Source organism: Scyliorhinus torazame, chromosome 29 (genome assembly GCF_047496885.1).
Source record: "Scyliorhinus torazame isolate Kashiwa2021f chromosome 29, sScyTor2.1, whole genome shotgun sequence".
NCBI classification, from domain to species: Eukaryota; Metazoa; Chordata; class Chondrichthyes; order Carcharhiniformes; family Scyliorhinidae; genus Scyliorhinus; species Scyliorhinus torazame.
In genome coordinates this window covers 39,692,501-39,718,940 of record NC_092735.1, presented here as the reverse complement: position 1 = coordinate 39,718,940, position 26,440 = coordinate 39,692,501, and the positions used below count along the sequence as shown (strand labels likewise).

The window sequence follows — 26,440 nt, the reverse complement described above, 5'->3', positions numbered from 1 at the left end:
TCCAACCACTACAACCACCTACCTCAGTGCTAGGTATAACAGTGATAATCTTTATTATTGTCACAAGTAGGCTTACATTAACACTGCAATGAAGTTACTGTGAAGATTCCCTGGCCACCATATTCCGGCGCCTGTTCGGGTTCACAGAGGGAGAATTGACAATGTCCAGTTCACCTAACAGCACGTCTTTCGGGACTTGTGGGAGGAAACCGGAGCACCCGGAGGAAACCCACGCCGACACGGGGAGAACGCGCAGATTCCACACAGACAGTGACCCAACAGGGAATCGAACTTGGGACCCTGGAGCTGTGAAGCAACAGTGCTAATGGAGCGTTTTTCCTCTAATTCCCATTACCTCCAGTTTTGCTAGGGCCCCTTGATGCACACTCGCCAAATGCTGCCTTGATTTCAAGGGCAGCCATCCTCATCCACATTCTGACTGGAATTCCGCTCTTTCATCCATATTTGGACTAAGGCTGTAATGAGGTCAGGACCCCAAACTAAGCGTCAGTGAGAAGGTTGTTTCTGAGTAAGTGGCAATTAACCACTTTTTATTTAGGGCAGCACGGTAGCATTGTGGATAGCACAATTGCTTCACAGCTCCAGGGTCCCAGGTTATATTCCGGCTTGGGTCACTGTCTGTGCGGAGTCTGCACATCCTCCCCGTGTCTGCGTGGGTTTCCTCCGGGTGCGTGGGTTTCCTCCCACAGTCCAAAGATGTGCGGGTTAGGTGAATTGGCCAATGATAAATTGCCCTTAGTGTCCAAAATTGCCCTTAGTGTTGGGTGGGGTTACTGGGTTATGGGGATAGGGTGGAGGTGTTGACCTTGGGTCGGGTACTCTTTCCAAGAGCCGGTGCAGACTCGATGGGCCGAATGGCCTCCTGCACTGTAAATTCTATGATAACCCTTCCATTACTTTGCTGATGATCATGAATAGGCTGATGGGGTGGTATTTGGCTGGGTTGGATTTGTCCTGCTTTTTGTGGAAAGGGCAGACCTGGTCAGATTTCCACATTGCTGGGTAGATGCCAGTGTTGTGACTGTACTGGGCAAAAGATGGTAATCAGCAGGAGGTTTCCTTGCCCATGTTTGACTGATGACATAGGACTTCATGGGGACCAGAGTCTCTGTTAATACCTCCCAGGGTAACTCCCTCCCACCTGTATGGCACAATGCCACCGCATGAGGAGGGGTAGAGAGAGAGTTTAGGAGTTGTGGAGGGTGTTTCTGAGCTTCGGCCGTAGCCGCTGAAGGCATGCCACCTATGGTGGGAAGATTGAAATTGAGGAATACTCAAGAAGCCAGAATTCGGTAAGTGCAGACATTTTGGAGGGTTGTGTGGTTGGAGGTGATTACAGAGAGAGGAACAAGGCTAAGTCATGTTTGAAAGTGAGGATGACGTTTTTAAAATCGAGCCATTGCTTAACCAGAATTCAGTGTTGTCAAGTGAGCACAGGTACGATGAATGAATAGGAGTTGGTGAGAGTTAGGACAAGTTACAGGGAGAAGAATGTGGGCTGCCAGCCAGGAGTACATTGGAATAGTTAAATCTAGAGGTAACCAGGCTGGGTGAGGTTATCGGCCGAAGACGATACAAGGCAGGGGTGGAGTCAAGTGATGGAAACGACTTGTTTAATGTTGTAATATGTAAACAAAAAAATTGGATAGTTTGATTCGTGTGCAATCCTTTGTAAAAGCTGCCTTTATAGATGGCTTTTAGTTTGTTAGTTAACTGAAAAAAGTGTTAAGTTTATTTAGAAATTGGGGCAGCACGGCGGCGCAGTGGTTAGCATCGCTGCCTCATGGCGCCGAGGTTCCAGGTTCGATCCTGGCTCTGGGTCACTGTCCGTGTGGAGTTTGCACATTCTCCCTGTGTTTGCGTGGGTTTCATCTCCATAACCTAAAGATGTGCAGGGTAGGTTAATTGGCCATGTTAAATTGCCCCTCAATCGGAAAAAAATAATTGGGTATTCTAAATTTATAAAATAAAATATTTTAAAAAAAGTTTATTTAGAAATTGGTCACCATTTGTTTGGATTAGCAGTTTCTCACGGAAAGCTTGAATGCTCAACAAGCCACTCGTCAGTATGTCAATGGCAATGCTCCATTATCCCTGTGTTGTGAAACCCTTGTGGGGTCATGGGATAAATGTTTTCTCTTGCTAACCCTAGTGCTATCAGGTTTATAGGATTACAGCTGTTTGCAGATTTGGTAGCATTTGAGAAAATAAAATGCGACTTTGTCTCAACCTCGTGGTCGGTCTTGAGTTGGACAATGTCAGCTTCTGACAGCTAAATTCAGCCACTTTGGACAAATATTATTTTGTGAAGTAAAGAGCCTCCAGAAGGTTGTTTGCTGCAGAGGTATGAAATGTTCATTAGTATTTAAAAGAGTGAATTATGGTTTTGAGAGCTTTCTGAGTCACTTCATTTAATTGATTCCAGATGTTCCCAGAATAGAGTCAAAGCACAAAGATTGTCAGTGTTTAAGTTTAGCTCTGAGGCCTTTGCACTTCCTGTGCTGAGTTAGATCAAATGTCCCCAATTATACCCGTGCCTTAGGCTAAAGCAACAAGAAGTAATATCCAGATCACGAGGATTTCTGTATTGTGCTATCTCATCTCACATTAAAGAAATATTGCTCAGGCGAGGGAAACAGTGAAACTGCATTCGCATTTTACCTACTAAAATGTGGGCTAGCCAAACAATTCTATTATGTTCTGAATATTTAGATAGCTGGCTACTATTCATTTCCTGTTCCACTTTGAAGCTTTATATTTGGGATTTCTGAGATCATCAAAATGTAACTTTTGTTGGGAGAGATATTGTTTATTTATCTGCTCTGTCAGGATGTAGATGAGATTGAGTTTCATTTCTAGTTTTCTTTCTCCTTTTCCAGCGAAGCTCTCTGATTACCTGCCAGCATTTCATTGACTTACTTGTTCTGCTTGAATGCTGAATGTTTAATATTTATGCTGTTTTCTTTCTTGCCTTCATTTTTTAACATTTCTGCCCTCATCATGTCTCATCTCTTTCTCCCCCCGCCCCCCCCCCCCCCCCCAGCTCCTTTAACGATCGATATTTATTAGACACTGTAAATCAGCATTGTAGATTATTAGGAAACAGTAAAGCAATATGTTAAATTGCATTATTTTAAAAAGAACTTTCATCACTAAATTTTCTCCTCAAAGAGAAAACATTCAGATGTAGTGAAATGAGCACTGTGTTGGTGAGTATGGTGTATATTACTCACTTATTATACAATGGACTTTGGAGGGAAAATAAAAGTCTATTTTGGGTTTCTGAGATATTGTCCAGCTGTACAGACAGACAGTACAAAGCTGGAGGATTATCATTTCTGACAATAGGGTTATCCAAAGAACAGTTTCTTGAACCATAAGATATAGGAGCAGAATTAGAATTTTCTGCCCATCAAGTCTGCTCCGCCATTCGATCATGGCTGATATGTTGCTCATCCCCATTCTCCTGCCATCTCCCCATAACCCCTGATGCCCTTATTAATCAAGAACCTATCTATCTCTGTCTTAAAGACACTCCGTGTTCTGGCCTCTCCAGCCTCCTACGGCAAAGAGTTCCACAACTCACCACCCTCTGGCTGAAGAAATTCCTCCTCATCTCAATTTTACAGGATCATCCCTTCAGTCCGAGACTGTGCCCCTCGGGTTCTAGCCTTTCTTACAAGTGGAAACATCCTCTCCACGTCCACTCTATTTAGCCCTCTCAGTATCCTGTAAGTTTCAATAAGATCCCCCTCACCCTTCTAAACTCCAATACAGTACAGAACCAGAATTTTCAACCTCTCCTCGTACGACAAGCCTTTCATTCCAGTGATCATTCTTGTGAACGTCCTCTGGACCTCCTCCAAGGCCAGCACATCCTTCATAAGATACGGGGCCCAAAACTGCTCACGATACTCCAAATGGGGTCTGACAGCCTCAGAAGTACATCCCTGCTCTTGTATTCTAGACCCCTCGAACTGACATTGCATTTGCCTTCCTAACTGCCAACTGAATCTGCATGTTAACCTTAACCGAATCGTGAACTTGGATTCCTTTGTCCCTTTGTGCTTCAGATTCCAGAAGCCTTTCCCATTTAGAAAATAGTCTCTGCCTCTATTCTTCCTACCAAAATGCATAACCTCACACATTTCCACATTGTAATCCATCTGCCACTTCTTTGCCCACTCTCCCAGCCTGTCCAAGTCCTTCTGAAGCCTTCCCGCTTCCTCAACACTGCCTGTCCTCTGCATATCTTTGTATCATCTGCAAATGTAGCAACAATGCTCTCAGTTCCTTCTTCCGATGTAGATAGTGAGTAGTTGTGGTCCCAGCACACCCCTGAGGCACACCACTAGTCACCGGCTGCCACCCTGAAAAAGACCCCTTTTCCCCCACTCTCTGCCTTCTGCCAGTCAGCCAATTCTCTATCCATGCCAGGATCTTGCCCTTAACACCATGGATGCCTTGATTATTCAAAGGTTTCCCGAGGTACGACTGCTTTGTATTTTATTATACATCAGGGGAGAGGTCAACTCCATGACTTCAACAAGGGAGAGATTGGTATGGGAAAGTAGAACATACATTTTCAAATGGGTGGTGTACCAGGGCCCTTGGATCTGAGTAGATTTTACGTGATCAGATCAGGCATTTTTTGTAGTTTTTGACTTGACTATTAATAAAATATTTATGTAATTGTAATAGTGTTGTTACTTGGTCGCAAATGATGCAAGCACAAAAAAGAACAGAAAGAGATTGGTTCATCAAATCTGCCTCATCCTGACCATTTAAAAAATATATAAACTTAGAGTACCCAATTCATTTTTTTCCAATTGAGGGGCAATTTTAGCGTGTTCAATCCACCTACCTTGCACATCTTTGGGTTGTGGGGGCAAAACCCACACACACACTGGGAGAATGTGCAAACTCCACACGGACAATGACCTAGAGCCGGGATCGAACCTGGGACCTTGGCGTCGTGAGGCAGCTGGGCTAACCCACTGTGATCCTGACCATGGAGCGTGGATTGGTACTTGGGACTATGATGCTGTGGCCATTACAGAGACATGGTTAGAACAGGGACAGGAATGGTTATTGGAAGTTCCGGGGTATAGATGTTTCAGTAAGCGTAGGGAAGGTGGTAAAAGAGGTGGAGGAGTAGCATTGTTAATCAAGGATTGTTCAACGGCTGCAGAAAGGCAGTTTGAAAGGGCTCTGCCTACTGAGGTAATATGGGCCGAAGTTAGAAATAGGAAAGGAGCGGTCACATTGTTAGGAGTTTTCTATAGGCCCCCAAATAGTAATAGAGATGTGGAGGAAGGAATTGCAAAACAGATTATGGATAGGTGTGGAGGTCTCCGGGTAGTTGTCATGGGTGACTTTAACTTTCCAAATATTGATTCGAACCTCTAGTCGAACAGTTCGGATGGGGCAGTTTTTGTACAGTGTGTGCAGGAGGGTTTCCACACAATATGTGGATTGGCCGACAAGAGGGGGTGGGCACATTGGATTTGGTACTGAGTAATGAACCAGGCCAAGTGTTAGATTTGTTTGTGGGCGAGCACTTTTGAGATAGTGACCACAATTTGGTGTCTTTCACTATTGCAATGGAGAGGGATAGGGCCATATGGCAGGGCAAGGTTTATAATTGGGGGAGGGGTAATGATGATGCGATTAGGCAAGAATTAGGGAGCATAAGATGGGAACAGAAACTGTCAGGGAAAGGCACAAATGAAAAGTGGAGCTTGTTCAAGGAACAAATACTGCATGTCCTTGATAGGCATGTCCCTGTCAGGCAGGGAGGAAATGGCCGTGTGAGGGAACCATGGTTCACAAAAGAGGTTGAATGTCTTGTCAAGAGGAAAAAGGAAGAGTATGTAAGGATGAGAAAACAAGGTTCAGTAGGGTCACTTGAGAGTTACAAGGTAGCAAGGAATGAGCTGAAAAAAGGGCTTAGGAGAGCTAGGAGGGGGCATGAGAAGTCCTTGGCGGGTCAAAGAAAACCCCAAGGCTTTTTACTCTTATGTGAGAAATAAAAGAATGACCAGGATGAGGGTAGGACAGTAGTGGGAACTTGTGCATGGAGTCAGAAGAAATAGGAGAGGCGTAGAATGAATACTTTTCTTCAGTGTTCACAAAGGAGAGGGGCCATGTTTTTGAGGATGAGTGTGTGATTCAGGCGGGTAGGCTGGAGGAAGTAGATGTTCTGAGGAAGGATATATTAGCAATTTTGAAAAACCTGAGGGTCGACAAGTCCCCTGGGCCAGATAGGATATACCCAAGGATTCTTTGGGAGGCAAGGGATGAGATTGCAGAGCCTTTGGCTTTGATCTTTGGGTCCTCGCTGTCCACGGGGATAGTGCCAGAGGACTGGAGAGTGGCGAATGTTGTTCCTCTGTTCAAGAAAGGGAATAGGAATGACCCTGGTAATTATAGGCCAGTTAGTCTTACTTCGGTGGTCGGGAAGATAATAGAAAAGGTCCTGAAGGATAGGATTTATGACCAATTGGAAAGATGCAGCTTAATCTGGGATAGTCAACACGGATTCGTGAAGGGTAGGTCTTGCCTCACAAATTTGATTGAATTCTTTGAGGAGGTAACTAAGATGAAGGTAGAGCAGTTGATGTCGCATACATGGATTTTAGTAAGGCGTTTGATAAGGTTCCTCATGGTCAGCTCATGAAGAAAGCAAGGAGGTGTGGGATCGAGGGAAATTTGGCCAATTGGATAAGTAACTAGCTATCACATAGAAGACAGAGGGTGGTGGTGGATGGAAAATTTTCAGACTGGAGACCAGTTACCAGCGGTGTACCACAGGGATCAGTGCTGGGTCCTCTGCTATTTGTGATTTTTATCAATGACTTGGAGGAGGAGGCTGAAGGGTGGGTCAGTAAATTTGCTGATGACACCAAGATTGGTGGAGTAGTGGATGAGGTGGAGGGCTGTTGTAGGCTGCAAAGAGACATTGATAGGATGCAGAGCTGGGCCGAAAAATGGCAGATGGAGTTTAACCCTGATAAGTGCGAGGTGATTCATTTTGGTAGAAAAAATTTGAATACGGATTACAGGTCAACGGCAGGGTTCTGAGGAATGTGGAGGAACAGAGAGATCTTGGGGTTCATGTCCACAGATCTCTGAAGGTTGCCACTCAAGTGGATAGAGCCGTGAAGAAGGCTTATAGTGTGTTGCCGTTTATTAACAGGGGGCTTGAGTTTAAGAGCTGCGGGGTTATGCTGCAACTATACATGACCCTGGTGAGACCACATTTGGAGTATTGTGTGCAGTTCTGGTCACCTCGTTATAGGAAGGATGTTGAAGCATTGGAAAGGGTGCAAAGGAGATTTACCAGGATGCTGCTTGGTTTGCAGGATAGGTCTTATGAGGCAAGGTTGAGGGAGATAGGGCTTTTCTCTTTGGAGCGGAGGAGGATGAGAGGCGACTTAATAGAGGTTTATAAGATAATGAGGGGGATAGATTGAGTGGACGTTCAGAGACTATTTCCTCGGGTGGATGTAGCTGTTACAAGGGGGCATAACTATAAGATTCAGGGTGGGAGATATAGGAGGGATGTCCGAGGTAGGTTCTTTACTCAGGGAGTGGTTAGGGTGTGCAATGGACTGCCTGCTGTGATAGTGGAGTCGGACACTTTAGGAACTTTCAAGCGGTTATTGGATAGGCACATGGAGCACACCAAAATGACGGGGAGTGGGATAGCTTGATCTTGATTTCGGACAATGCTCGGCACAACATCGAGGGCCGAAGGGCCTGTTCTGTGCTGTACTGTTCTATGTTCTATTTATAAACCAACAATCGCACTCCACACCCCTGCAGTCATGCGTGCTTTTGAGAGCGTCAATAAAATGTTGTCAATTTAGCATCTCTCTGATTTCCCCCTAAAAGCAGTCCAGCATTTTGATGTATCGTCAATTACCAGGAGACGAGAATGGTGAAACAATCGAGGCTTTATTGCACATGATGTTGTGCCTCCTGTAGCTGGAACCAGAATGGAGGCAGCTCAGGAGAGCATACACTTTTATACACCGCCTGCTGGGAGGAGCCAGCAGGCAAGGATTTACCGTAGTACTTGTAATACGCGGGCAGTGCCGTAATACATACAATATATCACTAGTGGTGTCTACCACACAAGTATTAGAAGATGACAATATTACTAGCCCCAAATTAGGACACTAGTATGACTAAAGCATTTTCACCTTGGATTTGGGATGGATTTTGTGATCAATGACCAGAGGCTGCTGCTGATCATTACGAACTTTATACACCAGTAGAAACCCAGTTACCCACTCATTCAGCAGGGCGTAACTTTTTCATAGATTTTCATAGTCAGTCTTGGAGTGTAAGTGTGGAATTATTGTCGGTTCAGTGATTTGTAAATTGATTGCAGGGGAAGCTGCAGCAGTTCACCCTCTGGCGAAGGGGAGGATCACAATGATGTGGATTTCTGTGTTTAATTGCCCAAATGCAGACTTCAGAGATTGCTGTAAGTTTGAGGAAACATGCTGAACTGCACAATTCAGGCCAATCCAGTCTTTAATTGGCAATTGATTTGGAATGAAGAAACTGTTGTGTAGATTAAATTTATTGGTACTCTAGTTTTGAACTGCAGCCATATATGTCATTAATTGCCTGTAATCAGTGTCAGCTGTTACCACAACGCTTGATGCAATTCATAATTTGAGCACATTAGCCTCAAATTCCTGCTTTGATATGTTACTTGCATTACTTAATTCAAATTATTGGATAATATCTTGAGTACAAAACAAGACTCAATAATTTGGTTTTAACCTTTTGGGCTGTCCAGGACCGTCACCTGGCGTTAGTGTCAGAAAAGAGGAAGCAGCACCTGCTCTTTGTCCAGAGCATCGCTCGGATTCTTACCCTCTGATATCATTCAGACCCATTCTTGATCATTGCCTGCTGACTTTGTCAATGGAGGATTTTAAAGATTTTTTTGACCTTGTCCAGAATAAATGATAAACACTCCGTGTTTTCTGTCCATAATGCTGCATTAGGGGAGGCAGTGGCGTAGTGGTATTGTCACTAGATTAGTAATCGAGAGACCCAGAATACCCCGGGGTCCCAGGTTCCAATCCCACCACTGCAGGTGGTGAACTTTGAATTCAATAAAAATCTGGAATTAAAAGTCTAATAATGACCATGAAACCATTGCCGATTGTCATAAAAATCCATCTGGTTCAATAATGTCCTTTAGGGGAGGAAATCTGCCATCCTTACCCGGCCTGGCCTACATGTGACTCCAGACCCACAGCAATGTGGTTGACTCTGAACTGCCCTCTCAAGGGCAAATAGGGATGGGCAATAAATGCTGGCACAGCCGGCGATGCCCACGTCCCATGAACAAATAAAAAAAATATATTGATCCATCTCGCTCGTCTGGAATTTTAACGAAAGATCTTCCCGCAAAATGTTTTCAGATGGTCATTAAGTACCTAGCTTTCAAGCAATTTTCTGTTTGAAACTTGTCTTTGTATGAGCATAGGTTGGCCCTGAGTGGAAGTTGTGATACAGAAAGCAAACCAGAGAAAAACATTTGAACAACCTGATGTGGAAGAATGTTTTCCGTGTGTTTCTTTCAAGGAACAAAGTGTAGATTCCTGGACCCTTTTTAAAAATAAATAAATAAATAAAATAATTTTAAAAATTCTAATTAAGGGCAATTTAGCGTAGAGCACCTTCGTCAGTAACCTGGGATGTAAATGATCAGATCCTGGGGATTGATCAATTTCCCAACACATTTCTCTCTGATATTGATCACCTTCAGTTCCACCCTCTGCGTTTCTCAACATTTCTGGTATCTGATTTGTGAAGACAGAACCAAAGTATGTGTTTAGTTGCTTAGCCGTGGGGGGGGGAGGAATGTGTGTGATTGGGATGTGGGGGTTTGATCCTGGCCTCAGCCCAGGAGGGTAGCCCATCGACATTAGACACACTGGCTGAAGAGAGGGCACAGGAGCTGGAAAAATGGGACAAGCAGATAGACGGGCAGTTCGAGCCGCAGGGCAAGGGGCTAAAGGAATCATTTGAAGCCACTGTCGAGGCACCGAGCCCGGTTCATGAACAGATAGGAAAGCCTCGAATAGGGCGTGGAGGAGGCTTTGTTGCCGCCTGACGCTCGGTTCGCCTCGTTGTGGCGCAGAGCAACAAGGGTCTAAGGTGAAAAGTGGAAGATCTTGAAAACCAGTTGAGACAGGTGAAGCTCAGGAGGTGGGGCTGCCGGAGGGAGTGGAGGGCTTCAAGCCCTCTACTTTTAGTAGATGTGGGCAGCCCGGTAGCACAGTGGTTAGCACTATGGCTTCACAACGCCAGGGTCCCAGGTTCGATTCCCCGCTGCGTCACTATGTTCAGAGTCTGTACTTTCTCCCCGTGTCTGCGTGGGTTTCCTCCAGGTGCTCCGGTTTCCTCCCACAGTCCAAAGATGTGCAGGTTAGGTGGATTGGCCATGATAAATTGCCCTTGGGTTAGATGGGATTGCAGAGTTACGGGGATGGGGTGGAGTCGAGTCATGGGGATAAGTAGGGTGCTCTTTCTAAGAGCCGATGCAGACTCGATGGGCCGAATGGCCTCCTGCACTGTAACTTCTATGATATGATATCTATGATATGTTTTCTCGGATGGTGGGAGGGGATGAGGTGCTCTCCCCTCCGGAGCTGGATAGAGCTCATTTGGCGCTCCGGCAGTAGCCATGGTTGAACGAGCCACCGCGGTGGTGATTATTGGCTTTCACAGCTTTGAGAGGAAGGAGAGGATTTTGGAGTGGGCGGGAAAGAACCACAATATTGCACCACGGTGGGATGGCTGACTCGAGGAGGAGAGGGTGAAAGATGCCCGTCAAGGTAGTCACTTGGAATGTGCGGGGCCTAGGGCATCGAGTGAAGAGGGCAAGGGTGAGGGTTTGGGGTCAATCTGGTGTTCCTACAAGAAACTCATCTGTGGGTGTGATACCTGACCAGACTGAGGAGGGCCTGGGTGGACTAGGCCTTCCACTCGGGGTTTGCTAGTAGGGGCATGTCCGTTGCATGTTTGTCCTCTTCGAGTGACCCCTAATTTTAAAACCGTGTCCCCTAGTTCACCCAGAGGAAACATACTTTCCACGTCCACCTTGTCAAGACTGTTCAGAATCTTATACACGTCAATAAAGTCACCCCTCACTCTTCTAAACTCCAGTGGAAGGGCTTGATCGATCAACCTTTATTCATCAAACAATCTTTTCATTCCAGGTATCAATTCAGTAAACTTTCTCTGAACTGTCTCCAATGTATTTACATCCTCCCTTAAATAAGGAGACCAAAACTGCACCCAGTATTCTAGATGTGGTCTCATCAATGCCCTGTTTAACTGAAGTACAACATCCTTACTTTTATATTCAAGTCCTGTTGTAATAAAGGATAATATTCCATTGGCCTTAATTACTTGCTGTATTTGCACACTAAAGTTTTGTGACTCAGACACAAGAACACCGAGATTCAGCTGCACCATCTGATTCTGCAGCCATGCTGCATTTAAGTGATACTCTGGATGATGAGGCTGAGGGGAAGTGCGTGGATGAGAAATAGAAAGGGGGCCAAAGATAGATCTTGGGATACATGCGATATTGGTGTAGGGCTATGAAGTGAAGTCATTGGAAGTCATGTTCTGGAGATGATGAGATCTTATTTGACCCTTGAAGTGAAGATTGCCACAATCGTCATCTGGGGTGTTTGGTCGGGTTCGGGTTTGGTCAAAAGCTCAGAGTGCCTTTGTAGCTTTCTCAGACTGTCATGTAAGTACACCCTAGACTTGCTCTTCATAGAAGATTCACTTTGGTAAGTGAGTGTCAGGCAATCTGGCTAAATGGCCAGCCCAACTCAGTTGTGACTACCTCACTATGGCATAGATGCTTAACGCCCCGACTCGAGTGAGCACCTTGGTGTCGGGTATTTGTCCTGCCACTGGATCTTCAGACGTTTCTGAAGGCAGCTCAAGTGAATGTGGTTGAGCTTCTCGGCATAACACTGTCCAAGTCTTGCATATGTAGAGCAGAGTGAACAGGTCTATTGCTCTATAGACTTCCAGTTTGGTCGACAGTCTCACTCCTCTCCTCTTCATTGCCAGACTGATATTTGAGATGTGCTGAAGGCCACGCTTGCTTTGGCAATTCATGCGTGTGTCTCGACATCAGTGTAGCCAGCTGACCAGATAATGCGCAGCTGAGATAAGTGAACTTATCCATTGCTGACAGGTTCTGCTCGTGAACTTTCCTGGAGCAGGCTGGTATTGTTGGGAGTGTGATGGGAGGAATGCGCAGTTTATCGAGCCCCACTGCTCCACAGGGCGCACCATTAGTTTAAAAGATTAACTCGCTCACCAAAATGGCCAATTATCTCCCTTCGCTGTTGGACCGAGAATAAAAGAGACTTGGATCAGGCTTTTTTCAATAACTCAGCATATATAAAACAAAATGCATTTTTAAAAACAAGTTGCATGAACTGGTCAATACACAATTGTAATCCGGAAGTATAACTATGTATTCCTTTCTCTCACACACTCGAACACAACAGACAGGTAGAGCCTCTGTAGAGATGGGACATTGAATAAAATACTTTATAAAGAAGGATAAATCTCTCAGGGTTTCATCCGGTCACTTTTATGTTTTTTAATTTCTTGAGCTTGGATGGAGTTTGGGTGCTGTTAGCCTCTTCACATCTTGAATCCATTAACACCAATTGGGGAGAAATAATTTTCTGATGCAATAACCAGATGTGTTTCTTCAGCAATGTGTGTGTCCAGATGTGTGTGCTTTGTTAAGGGAGACCTTAAGCTGAGCCATGATTCTGTGAATGATTTAATAAATGAATGACGCACTTTCTACATGTGTAGGAAAAGTGGTGAGTTCTTAAAATGATGGAGCTTTAGTTTAGAAGCAGTGTTTATTAATTCAGAAATGTAGCTGTGGCTTTAAAATACTTCCAAATGCAATTGGCCTCCAGCTCTATTTTTTATCAAAACCTTAATCAAAAGTAGTTTTTGACTTCAGGGCAATATGGAAACGAAGCACTTGCTAAGTCAGCCATTTTATGCCCACCGCAGGATACTTTTAATGAAACATGCCTCTCAGGAATGAAGCAATTTGCATTTGTAATCAGATTTACATTATAACAAAATCGCATTGTCCAGCAGAGAATAGAGTGGTAAATTATGCTGAAGTGCGGCCCCAGGCATGAATTATCAAGTGGAACTGCCCTGATTAGACTGTTGGTTCACAGGAATTACTGTCTTATTGAGATGTGCGTAGATGTACCCTCACCACAGATATTACACATTTACAAAATACTCCGTCTTGTTCACCAGCAAACTGTCAATCCTTGATCAATTTTTAACATAGAGAACGTATTTGGCCAATGAGCTTCAGGGATTATACAAAATATTGGTCAGCAATCCTTGACGAGTAAACTTATCTGTGGTACTAAAAGGTTAATATTCTGGTATATTTCTCACTTACATCACTGAAGACATGTAATTCCAGAAGGACTAGCATGGAACAGTTACTGAGGCATCAAGGAACAGGATCACCATATATGAACATACATAAAAATAGGAATTGGGAGTAGAGGCAGGCCATTCAGCCACTTGAGCCATTTGATTAGATTGTGGCTCATTTTTCTGTGTGGCCGTAACTCTACTTTCCTGTCTACTCTCCCCCATATCATTTGACTCTCTGGTCTATCAAAAATCTATCTAACTCCGTTTAAAAAATATTCAATGACCCTCGGCTCCACTGCTGCCTGGGGAAGGGAATTACACAGACTGACAGCCCTCCGAGAGAAATAGATTCTCCTCAAGCCCGCCTTACATCGGAGACTCCGTATTTTTCAATTGTCCCGAGTTCCAGTCTATCCCATAAGGGTAGACCTTGGAGGTGCAAAAAAGTGTTTGATAAGATACTGCACAAAGGCTACTTAAGAAGATAAGAGTCCATGGCGTTGGGGGTTGTATATTATTAGCATGGATAGAGGATTGGCTAACTGGTAGAAGATAGAGAGTCGGGAAAAGAGGGGCATTTTCAGGATGGCAACCTGTAACTAATGGAGTGCCTCAGGGATCCGTGCTGGAGCATAGTTATTTACATTATAAATGACTTGAATGAGGGAAGTGAACGTCCTATTGCTAAATTTGCAGGTGACACAAAAATGGATGGGAGGGCGTGGTGAGGATGACACATCGAATCTGTAGAGGGATATAGACAGGTTAAATAAGTGGGTAAAAACTTGGATGATGGAGTATAATGTAGGAAAATGTGAAGTTCTGCACTTTGGGTGGAAGAATAAAGGAACGGAATATTCTTTAAATGGAGAAAGACTGCAGAACGCCGCAGCTCAGAGGGATCTGGGGGTCCTCGTGCATAAATCACAAGCTAGCTGCAAGTTCAGCAAGTAATTGGGAAGGCAATTGGAATGTTGGTCTTTATTTCAAAGGGAAAGGAGTATAAAAATAGGGATGTCTTGCTAAAAGTATACAAGGCACGAGTTAGATCACACCTAGGATACGATGAAAAGTTTGGACCCTTATCTAAGGAAAGTTATCCTCGTATTGGAGGCAGTCCAGAGAAGGTTCACGAGGTTGATTCCAGGAATGGAGGGATTTTCTTACGAGGAGAGGTTGAGTAAATTGGGTCTGAACTCATTGGAATTCAGATGAAGTGGTGATCTTATTGAGGGGTGGCAGTGTTTAGCACTACTGCACCATGGCGCCAGGGACCTGGGTTCGATTCCGACCTTGGGTGACTGTCTTTGTGGAGTTTGCACATTCTCCCCGTGTCTGCGTGGGTTTCCTCTGGGTGCTCCGGTTTCCTCTACAGTCCAAAGATGCGCAGGTTAGGTGGATTGGCCATGCTAAATTGTCCCTTAGTGTCCAAAGGTGAGGTGGGGGAGTAGGCCTGGGTGGTGTGTGCTTTTGGAGGGTCGGTGCAGACTTGATGGGCTGAATGGCCTACTTCTGCACTGTAGGGTTTCTATAAAGAAAACTCTTGCAACCTCAGAATCATTCTACTGAATCTTCTCTGCACTAATAATACAATTATGTCCTTTATTAAGTTAGGAGACCAAAACGGTGCACATCACTCCAGTACATCAATGGCCGGTAGAACTGTGCCAAAATCTCCTGACTTTTGTATTCTATTCCCCTTGCAATAAATGACAACATTCCATTTGTCTTCCTAATCACTTGTTGTATCTGCAGACCAACCTCTTGTGATTCCTGTATGTACACTAGTATATCAATAACGTAGCTTTCCAACATTTAGGGACACCCATCAAGGCCACTTGAGCAAGATTGGAGGTACCCAGTACCATTGGAATCAAGCACCAAGTTTTAATAGCTTCAGAAGAAAGGGGGGTTAGTTTGTTTTTGCATAAACTGTGATTCCTGTAAAATGGTGGATTAATGACTGTCTTTAAACTGTTTCCCATCCTATCTTGCTTCATTGATGTTAACTGTTTATTCAAAGAACAAGGGATATTCAGAATATAAATCACTTCATTGGATTTTTAAAAAAAATTTGCACTGATAAGAACCCTGTTCAAGATCTCTTTCCTGGGGGTGTGTTTCCTTAAAGGTTCACCAGACAAAAACTGCAGACTGAGTTTCAAGGGTTGAAGGGGTGCTGGTGGAGGAGTGTGCAAGAGAGTTCCACTTTACTCCCCTGTATTGTGTAGTGTGATTTGTTTGATCATTGCACAGCATGTCAGTGCATTAGCAATAGAGATATAATTTGCGAGGGTCACCAGGCCTCGCCTGTTGTTTGAACCCGAGTGTGGCTATTGTCCTTCTGTTATAAAACATTTTGTTATTGGTCTGATTGGAATCATTGGTGTGTGGCCTTTGTGAAGGAGTTGATTGCTTTTCTTGGGCAGGCCTTTTGTTTATATTCTAGCAGAGGTGTTTGAGTATATTAGACCATAAGACATAGGAGCAGAATGAGGCCACTTGGCCCATCGAGTCTGCTTCACCATTCAACCAGGGCTGATATTTTTCCCATCCCCATTCTCCTGCCTTCTCCCCATAACCCCTGATCCCCTTATTAATCAAGAAATTAGTTATTAAATCCTGGCTTGTCCAATTCTCTCTCTTTTGGCCTTTGAGTCCTTCATCTGAGCCGAATAAGCACAAATTGGATTAAACTTTTATTTATTTTAACTGGATTGCTTTGAAGTTTTGTTGTCTATTGACTTTTACACCCAATAATTATATAGTAATATCTAGATTTGTAGTTTGTACACAGCTGCTAAGACTTGTGGCTTTGGTTGTTTATCAGAATTAAAAAGAAGTTATGTATAAAATTCCCTGATTGCCGCAATCGCTGGCCATAAATGTTGAACAGTTTATAGCTGTCCTTAAATGTGTTGTTGCCCCCAAATTTGTTCCCATCTTCCCTGGACACATGTTTGAATCCCCCCAATCAGGTTTCTGTCCTTGCCCAATGCTAAGTCACAAATTATATCCTGTGTTAGGGCAGCATGGTGGCGCAGTGGTTGGCACTGCTGCCTTACGGCGTTGAGGACCCGGGTTCGATCCCGCCCCCGGATCACTCTCTGTGTGGAGTTTGCACATTCTTCCCATGTCTACGAGGGTCTCACCCAAAACCCAAAGATGTGCAGGGTAGGTGGATTGGCCGCACAAAGTTTGTCCCTTAATTGGAAAAATTTAATTGGGTACTCTAAATTTATATAAAGAAACAAATGACATCCTGTATGATTGTGACAAAGATAACCTCGCCTTCCTCATCCTTCCCAACTTGCACCATTCCGTGCCAGCGCTTTTTCATTGTCATCCAGCTGAGTGGGACTGTTCCCATTTGGTCCAATTCTTATCAATCTGATCGTAGCCAGAGAATCGCCATCAATGGCTTCTCTTCCCATTCCTGCACCGTTATCTCAGCATCACCAATCCTGCACCGTTATCTCGCTATCACCAAGGATCTATCCTTTGAGCCCTCCTATTTCTCATCTACCTGCTAAACCTTTGACGATCTCATCCAAAAACAGAGCATTACGTTCCACATACAGTAGTGGTGGCTGACTCCTCATTCAAGGATGTCCAAGCTGCAAGTGATTTCAAAGGCCACACTTTTCACAGCTAAACCTGTGCTGAGCCATTTGATTATTGTGGAGGATGGGTATTTGCTGCTGCCCCATGCTCTCAAATTCCAGGCACACGTCTGGAGAGCTTGGCAGCTGCAATGGATGACCGGTACAGGATATTTCTCCGCTTTCCTCCGAGGATCTCATTATGGCACAAAGAGACCTCCCTCAGCCGGTATGGGGATTGAACTGTGTTTTTGGTGTTATTTTACAATCACACTCTTGGCCAACTGAGCTAACTGGTCCTTGAGTTTCCACATGTATACTGATTACATCAATCTCTGCCTCCCCACCACCTCTTGAACCTTCCACTGTCACTAAATTGCCAGACTAATTAATGACATGCAATACTGGAGAAACAGAGATTTTCTCCTAAATATTGGGAAGATTGAAGCAATTAGGGGCTGGTTTAGCACACTGGGCTAAATAGCTGGCTTTGAAAGCAGACCAAGGCAGGCCAGCAGCACGGTTCAATTCCCGCACCAGCCTCCCCGAACAGGCGCCGGAATGTGGCGACTAGGAGCTTTTCACAGTAACTTCATTTGAAGCCTACTTGTGACAATAAGCGATTTTCATTCATTTCGTTCATTCATTTTTTCATTCATTTCATTCAATTACCTTCGGTCCCTCCCACAAACTCTGCTCCCTTCTCAGCAATTCTATCCCTCTCCCTGGCAACTATCTGAAGCTGGATCTGACTCTTTGCAACCTTGGTGTTATGTCTGACCCTGCGATCAGCTATCGACCCATCCTACGGTATCCCAAAAACTGCCTATTTCCATGTCTGGAACATCACCCATCTCGGCTCTGCCTCAGCACTTCCTGCTACTGGAATCCTCACTCATGCCTTTGTTACAAGTCTTACAACACCTGGTTAAAGTCCAACAGGTTTGATTCGAATCACTAGCTTTCGGAGCGCTGCTCCTTCCTCAGGTGAATGAAGAGGCATGTTCCAGAAACATATATATAGACAAATTCAAAGATGCCAGACAATGCTTGGAATGCGAGCATTAGCAGGTGATTAAATCTTTACAGATCCAGAAATGAGGTAACTCCAGGTTAAAGAGAAATGTGTCAAGCCAGGACAGTTGGTAGGATTTCGCAGGCCAGATGGTGGGGGATGAATGTAATGCGACATGAATCCCAGGTCCCAGTCGAGGCCGCACTCGTGTGCGGAACTTGGCTATAAGTTTCTGCTCGTCGATTCTGCGTTGTCGCGCGTCCTGAAGGCCGCCTTGGAGAACGCTTACCCGGAGATCAGAGGCTGAATGCCCTTGACTGCTGAAGTGATCCCCGACTGGAAGGGAACATTCCTGCCTGCTGATTGTCGCGCGATGTCCGTTCATTCGTTGTCGCAGCGTCTGCATGGTCTCGCCAATGTACCACGCTTCGGGACATCCTTTCCTGCAGCGTATGAGGTAGACAACGTTGGCCGAGTCGCACGAGTATGTACCGCATACCTGGTGGGTGGTGTTCTCACGTGTAATGGTGGTATCCATGTCGATGATCTGGCACGTCATGCAGAGATTGCCATGGCTGGGTTGTGTGGTGTCGTGGTCATTGTTCTGAAGGCTGGGTAGTTTGCTGCAAACAATGGTTTGTCTGAGGTTGCGCGGTTGTTTGAAGGCAAGTAGTGGGGGTGTGGGGATGACCTTGGCAAGATGTTCATCTTCATCATTCACTGTTCTGGTCACTTTACCGCAAACCCACGGATAACCTCACAATGCTCCACTTCTCCAGCTTCCACCCTAAACACATTAAAGAAGCCATCCCCTATGGACAAGCGCTCCGTATACACAGGATCTGCTCAGACGAGTAGGAGCGTAACAGACATCTACAGACGTTGAAAGATGCCCTCGTACAAACGGGATATGGCGCTCGACTCATCGATCGTCAGTTCCAACGCGCCACAGTAAAAAAACGCACCAACCTCCTCAGAAGACAAACATGGGACACAACCGACAGAATACCCTTCGTCGTCCAGTACTTCCCCGGAGCGGAGAAACCACGACATCTTCTTCACAGCCTTCAACACGTCAATGATGAAGATGAACATCTTGCCAAGGTCATCCCCACACCCCCACTACTTGCCTTCAAACAACCGCGCAACCTCAAACAAACCATTGTTTGCAGCAAACTACCCAGCCTTCAGAACAATGACCACGACACCACACAACCCTGACATGGCAATCTCTGCAAGACGTGCCAGATCATCGACATGGATACCACCATTACACGTGAGAACACAACCCACCAGGTACGCGGTACATACTCGTGCGACTCGGCCAAGATTGTCTACCTCATACGCTGCAGGAAAGGATGTCCCGAAGCGTGGTACATTGGCGAGACCATGCAGACGCTGCGACAACGAATGAACGGACATCATGCGACAATCACCAGGCAGGAATGTTCCCTTCCAGTCGGGGAACACTTCAGCAGTCAAGGGCATTCAGCCTCTGATCTCCGGGTAAGCGTTCTCCAAGGCGGCCTTCAGGACGCGCAACAACGCAGAATCGCCAAACAGAAACTTATAGCCAAGTTCCGCACACATGAGTGCGGCCTCAACTGGGACCTGGGATTCATGTCGCATTACATTCATCCCCCACCATCTGGCCTGCGAAATCCTACCAACTGTCCTGGCTTGATACAATTCACACCTCTTTAACCTGGGGTTACCCCATCTCTGGATCTATAAAGATTTAATCACCTGCTAATGCTCGCATTCCAAGCATTGTCTGGCATCTTTGAATTTGTCTGTATATATGTTTCTGGAACAGACCTCTTCATTCACCTGAGGAAGAAAGCTAGTGATTCGAAACAAACCTGTCGGACTTTAACCTGGTGTTGTAAAACTTCTTACTGTGCTCACCCCAGTCCAACGCCGGCATCTCCACATCATGCCTTTGTTAGCTTCTGACTGACTATTGTCATGCATTCCTTGCTGGCGTATCGCATTCTACCCCCCATAAACTTGAGATCCTTGTTTTATAATGTCTGTTGGGACATTTAATTCCGTTAAAAGTTCTATGTAAGTACAAGTTGTTGTTGAATTCACCCCAGCAGAATTAATTTTATAATTATTTCAGGAATTCCGATTGTGTCATCTCCTTCCCATATTTTCATTATGGGGAGGCGAATGAGCCCTTTTTAAAAAATAAATTTAGAGTACCCAATTCTTTTTTTCCAATTCGGGGGCAATTTAGCGTGGCCAATCATCTACCCTGCACATCTTTGGGTTGTGGGGGGTGAGATTCACGCAGACACGGGGAGAATGTGCAAACTCCACTCGGACAGTGACCCGGGGCCGGGATCGGACCCGGGTCCGCAGCACTGTGAGGCAGCAGTGCTAACCATTGTGCCACCGTGCCGCCCTCGAGGTGAATGAGTCTTTTGTTGATCTGTGTGACCTTGGTCTTCTGCTGATAAATCCATAACGTTTGCTTCAATGGGAGTGTCAGAGTCACCGGGAATGTATGTAGTGTAGTGTATTTGGGTTGGTTCAGATTGCTGCAATTCAGATTGATGGCTGAGACTTATTTGGGTTGATGCTTGTTGTCAGAACATTAATTGTCTGTGATTAGGTACTTCACAGTGATGTGTTTATAGTCACTGAATTTGGCTGTTTCTCTGCACTGTCACTGCTGTTTCCCCCAGCCATGTGTACAAAATCCATGAAATTACAACAATAGATTTCAGTTTCTCATCACTGTGTTTAGAGTTGGAATGTGATGTGTACTTGCAGCTGTCAGTTACAGCCAGGTACCTTAGATCATTTCAGATTGTTCTAGTAGAGGAAACAGCCAAGCAGCCCATGAACGAAGAAGCTCGAGGACACAAGGTTTACAGTGTCCCATCAAACACTCCCAGCCAGGCACAGCGCAGTCACATCTGCCCCGTTAAGCACTCCTGGGGAAGGTGCAGTACGGATTAAATGCAGAGTAAAGCTCCTTTCACACACACAAGGTAGATACAGAGGATTCAATGAGTGTCAAATCCGAGATTGCAGAAAATGTGTGAATTGATATGTCTGCTGTATGAGAAGACAATTTAAAACCTGACTTTTTAATGAACATGTGACAATGGTGGAGTTGTGACAATTTGTCATAGCAATTGCTGTCACAAGCATTTTGTTAAAAATATTGAGTCCTATTGGTAACCAAAGTTACGCCTACGTGGGCTGCTTGCTGATACAGTTTGTTAAATGCGAAGGATGCTGTTGCCTGTGGTCACATTCGATGTTGAGCTAATAGGATAATCTGATGCTGCCTTTGGGAAGAAGGCAATTTAATGTCTTCCTCTTGTTCACTGCTCATTGAACAGCGAAATTCTGAATGGATGAGAAGCAATCCAGAGACTGGTCCTTGTGACAGTATTTTGGGGAGTTTGGTTTTGGATTGCTGTACTGAGGTTGTCTTGTGACATCTTACCACCGAGTAATATAGTCCATTGTTTTCAAAAGATTTAACCGGTTACCAGCTAGCTTGAAAATTACAGCCATATAGAGCTCTTAGGTGCTCAATGATGACTTGAGTGTAAATATCTGAATCCTGCACTCCGATAGGAATCCAACAGGATGTGTGTCTTTTCAGTTACTGTTCAATCTTCTTCCCTTGCTCGTTCCCCTTTTTTCACTCCGTCCTGTCCACAGTTCATCTCGCTCCCTTCTCGAAAGGGGAGAATACCTGAAAAAACACACAAGTAAAACCTTACAATTTCTGGACTATTGACTGATCAATGGCCTAAAAAAAAGGTCTGATCAGTTTTTACACTTTCATCAAAGGTGGGAGATGTATTTGTCAGACTTATCTAGAGGCTTGTTGTTCATTTCATTCCTTTTTTCTGGAGCGTACAGTGCAGATAGAGTGGGTGCTGTGTGCAGTGATGTGCAACATGTTTAACATAATCAATGCTTCATAATTGCAAAAATGCTTGCCTTTCCACCCTCCACACTTGAGTAATACGTTAGCAGTCTAATGGATTAATAATGAATGATCGTAGTCGGGTTGCATTTGTTACTCCATTTCAGATGTCTGCCATTTGCAAATAGCTTTTTTAAAACCCAAATTAGTGACGCAAATCTTGTGAAGTAGGACAGGTGGAGAGTATACTCAGTTCGTGGTCAATCGTTGCTGCATAATTTATAGGATAATGTATGATTGTGTACCTAATGCATATTGATAGACTTTTGAAAAATGTACTTTCTGTAGTTGGAGATTCTTTGATTTATAAACCCTGAAGCAAGCAGGGTTGTTGTTGACTAGACGTTTGAAAGATTTCACTGTTGAACTAAATGATGATGGAGATGTGTGTTCTTATACGACTTTTATTCCTCCTTCAGAGTGAAATTTTGACCCAGGGATACCTACCCTACCAAATCTTGAAGAACCAGGTATGAACAGATTAAAGTGAAATTTCATTAGTTTCTGAAATCAAAGCTTTCTTTTAATGAAACATTATCTATTTTACTGCTACCTGTTAAGTCTGCGTGTTTCAGTTTTCAAACTAAATTTGATGAATGTTTTTTGGAGTGCTATGATAGTTACCATTCAAACGTTATTTGTTAAAGTTGATACGTTGTTGCCGGATGCATTTAATTTAATTCTGCTTTGTCTGACAAGTTTTTCCTCTATGAAGACATTACTTCTTGTCAAGTTCCATAGATGCTCCTTCCTGCATGCCAAAAAAACTTGCATTTAAACTGTGCCTTTAAAGTTTAAAAAAAAACAATGTGCTTTCCAGCACAGCAAGGGAAAGGAGAGAGCAGAAAAAAAAGATGTGAATTAAACCTATTTTGTCTCTACTTAACTGCTTTAGCATTGACAGTCCATCAGTGGTCAGATCTAAGAGTGCTAACCAACTTTCCCTCCTCTAATCCAGGGAATTATACCACCAGTAATGCTGATATAGGTAGTTCAAAAGAGACTGAATATGGAAAATCTTGTGGTCTGTGAGATTCACCCACTCACTACTGAAGTTAACCAAGTCTTTGGGATTTGTTTAAATTTCATGGTTTTTTTCCTTCCATAACTGGCTGACAGCACTGTGGCCAACGGCTGCTGCTGCAGAGGACAGACTGCAGTAAAGATTGACGTAACCGTGAGGAATGGAGACCTCCTTCATAGCGACATGCTCATTGCTATCTCTAAAAATTTAAAACTGGACAAAGACCTAAAATGGCTGAATCTATGTCTGCCTGTGACCTTGAACATAAGGGACTGCCCAACAGTATCAGAGAAACGTGCCCCATGTTATTCCTGGAGAGCCACTAATGACCCTCCTATGGGCTGCACAGAACAAATTTAAAGAGAACTGTACAAAGGCATTTCATAACCCAGGCTGGTCAACAGGAATCTGCTCGTCTGCTAAGACAAAGGACCCACAACCTTCTTTACAATTCTAATCTAAGAGTGATAAACATCCCTTGTCACGGACAGTGTGGAGAGGTGGTACTCTGGCTTGTGGAACCAGAAATGTTGTCTTGCTGAATTCCAAACCTCAGTCTGTGATTTATTGTCACAAGTATGAAGTTACTGTGAAAAGCCCCTAGTCGCCACATTCCAGCGCCTGTTCCTTGTTCAGCATCACAACATCCAGGCTGGGCTGACAAGTGGCAAGTTGCATTTGTGCCACACAAGTGCCAGGCAATGACCATCTCCAACAAGAGAGAATCAAACCATCGCCCCTTGACATTCAATGGCATTATCATCGCTGAATCCCCCACAGTCAACAGCCTGGGGGTTACCATTGATCAGAAACTGAACTGGACCCAGCCACATTAATACTGTGGCTACCAGGGCAGGTCAAAGGCTGGGAATCCTACGGCAAGTAACTCACCTCCTGACCCCTCGAAGCCTGTCCACCATCCACAAGGCACAAGTCAGGACTATAATGGAATACTCCCCATTTGCCTGGATAAGTGCAGCTCCAACAACACTCAAGAAACTCAACATCATTCAGGACAAAGCAGCCCCGCTTGATTGTTCCCCCTTCCACAAACATTCAAACCACCGACGCGCAGCGGCAGCCGTGTGTACATCTACAAGATGCACTGCAGGAACTCACCAAGGCTCCTTAGACAGCACCTTTCAAACTCACAATCGCTACCATCTCGAAGGACGAGCAGCAGATATCTGGGAACCCCACCACCTGGAGGTTCCCCTCTGAGTCACTCACCACCCTGACTTGGAAATATATTGCCGTTCCTTCACTGTCACTGGGTCAAAATCCTGGAACTCCCTCACTAACAGCACAGTGGATGTACCTATACATCAGGGACTGCAGCGGTTCAAGAAGGCAGCTCACCCCCACCATCTGAAGGGCAACTAGGGATGGGCAGTAAATGCTAGCATAACCAGTGACAACCACATCCCATAAATGATTTAGAGAACATAATTCAGGTAAGTTAGAAAGCTAAGAGATTTTCAGTCAGTGAAAGTAGGGGCGATGAGACAAAGAAAACAATAGGGAGGGTTTGTGATAAATTAGGACATAAAGAATGACAAATGGTCTCATGAAATATAAGCCATTGGGGCAAGTGAAGAAGCAATAATGTGTTTCGAGTAGGTGTGACTGACTGGATTGCAGATTAAATCTGCCCTTCCCTCCACCCTATCAAAGATGTCCCAGTTTGCTGTTCTTTGCCCCATTCCCTCTTTTCACTTGCTCAAAACCTGATACATTTCCAACTTGAAGGTCTCTGACCTGAAATGTTAACTCTGTTTTTCTCTCCACAGATGCCGACTAACCTGAGCATTGTCAGCATTTTCTATTCTTGTTTCAGATTTCCAGCCTTTGCAGCATTTTGCTTTTCTAACATTTACTGTTGGATAGAATATGAGAAAAGCATGTTGTGGGTTGGATGATCATGCAAAATGGGGATCAGCAAGGGAATCAAATTTGAAGTGGAGAGATATGGGAGAGGGTTTAACCAGTGGTGGTGCAGAATAAATCAATGAGGGATCTAACTCTAAATCATAGATTTTGGAAGATGGAGGAAGATTTGGTTTAAAAAGGTAAATTTTAGGTATGGTTTTGAGATGGTTCGATGCTGATATTTAGGGAGGGAGTTAGCGTGTCGGACCAAGGTAGCTGACGGCTTTGTCACTACTGGTGGGAAGAGGGTGGTTCACCAAAAAAAACAGGATGTGGGAAAAGTTGTTGAGGTGGTTTTGGGTGTGGTGAAACTTATTTGGAGATTTGGAGATGAGTTTAAATTTAATAGATCATTGGTTACTGTGGATAATGGATTGGACTTGATTCTGGTTAATATGGATGTAAAAGTTTGAGTTCATGATTTAGATTTAGATTTGGGGTTGGGTTTATTGTCATGTGTACCAAGGCACAGTGAAAAGTATTGTCCTGCATACAGCCCAGACAGATCGTTCCACATATGAAGAAACATAGGACATACGATAGATACACAATGTAAATACATAGACACAGACATCGGGTGAAGCATACAGGAGTGTGGTCCTACTCAATAGAGAGGATGTGTGGAGAGATCCAATCAGTCCATAAGAGGATAAGTTTGGAGTCTGGTAACAGTGGGAACGAAGCTGTTTTTGAACCTGTTGGTGCGTGTTCTCAGACTTCTGTATCTCCTGCCCGATGGAAGAAGTTGGAAGAGAGTGAGTAAGCCGGGTGGGAGGCGTCTTTGATGATGCTGCCCGCTTTCCCCAGGCAGTGAGAGGTGTAGACAGAGTCAATGGAAGGGAGGCAGGTTTGTGAGATGGACTGGGCTGTGTTCACGACCCTCTGAAGTTTCTTACAGTCTTGGGCCGAGCAGTTGCCATACCAGGCTGTGTTGCAGCCAGATAGGATGCTTTCTATGTTGCATCTGTAAAAATTGGTAAGAGTCAATGTGGAGATGCTGAATGTCCTTGGTTTCCTGAGCAAGTATAGGTACTGTTGTGCTTTCTTGAAGAGTAGAGGATGATGAAATGGGGAGGGGGGAGAACAAAACTTAAAACATAGTGTCCAACATTCAATGCAATTCTGCAATCGGACAAGACTTGCTAAACAATCCTGAGTATGTTATGAATTACGCTGAAAGCCAATTTAAGATTATCAGTAGGGCTTGCAGTGTGGCTCACTTATGCATGCTAGTCGCAAAAATAATCACACACACACGATCTTGTCCATTGCAGACAGAAGGAGTATTTTCACACATTGGGCCTTTTTCAATTGAGCTAAAACTTTTTTTTTACAAATTTAGAGTACCCAATTATTTTCTTTTCCAATTAAGGGGCAATTTAGCGCAGCCAATCTAC

General features: G+C 44.4%; 1 protein-coding gene across 1 annotated transcript in view; it reads left to right on the top strand.

Annotated features, from left to right (window-relative positions):
- The window catches only part of LOC140404097 (RNA binding protein fox-1 homolog 1-like), a 385,076-nt gene that overhangs the window by 70,805 nt on the left and 287,831 nt on the right, over window positions 1-26,440 (top strand). The window contains exon 2 of the mRNA XM_072492499.1: window positions 22,510-22,560. Within this exon, the coding sequence (XP_072348600.1) occupies window positions 22,510-22,560 (51 nt within the window). The remainder of the gene's footprint in view (window positions 1-22,509; window positions 22,561-26,440) is intronic.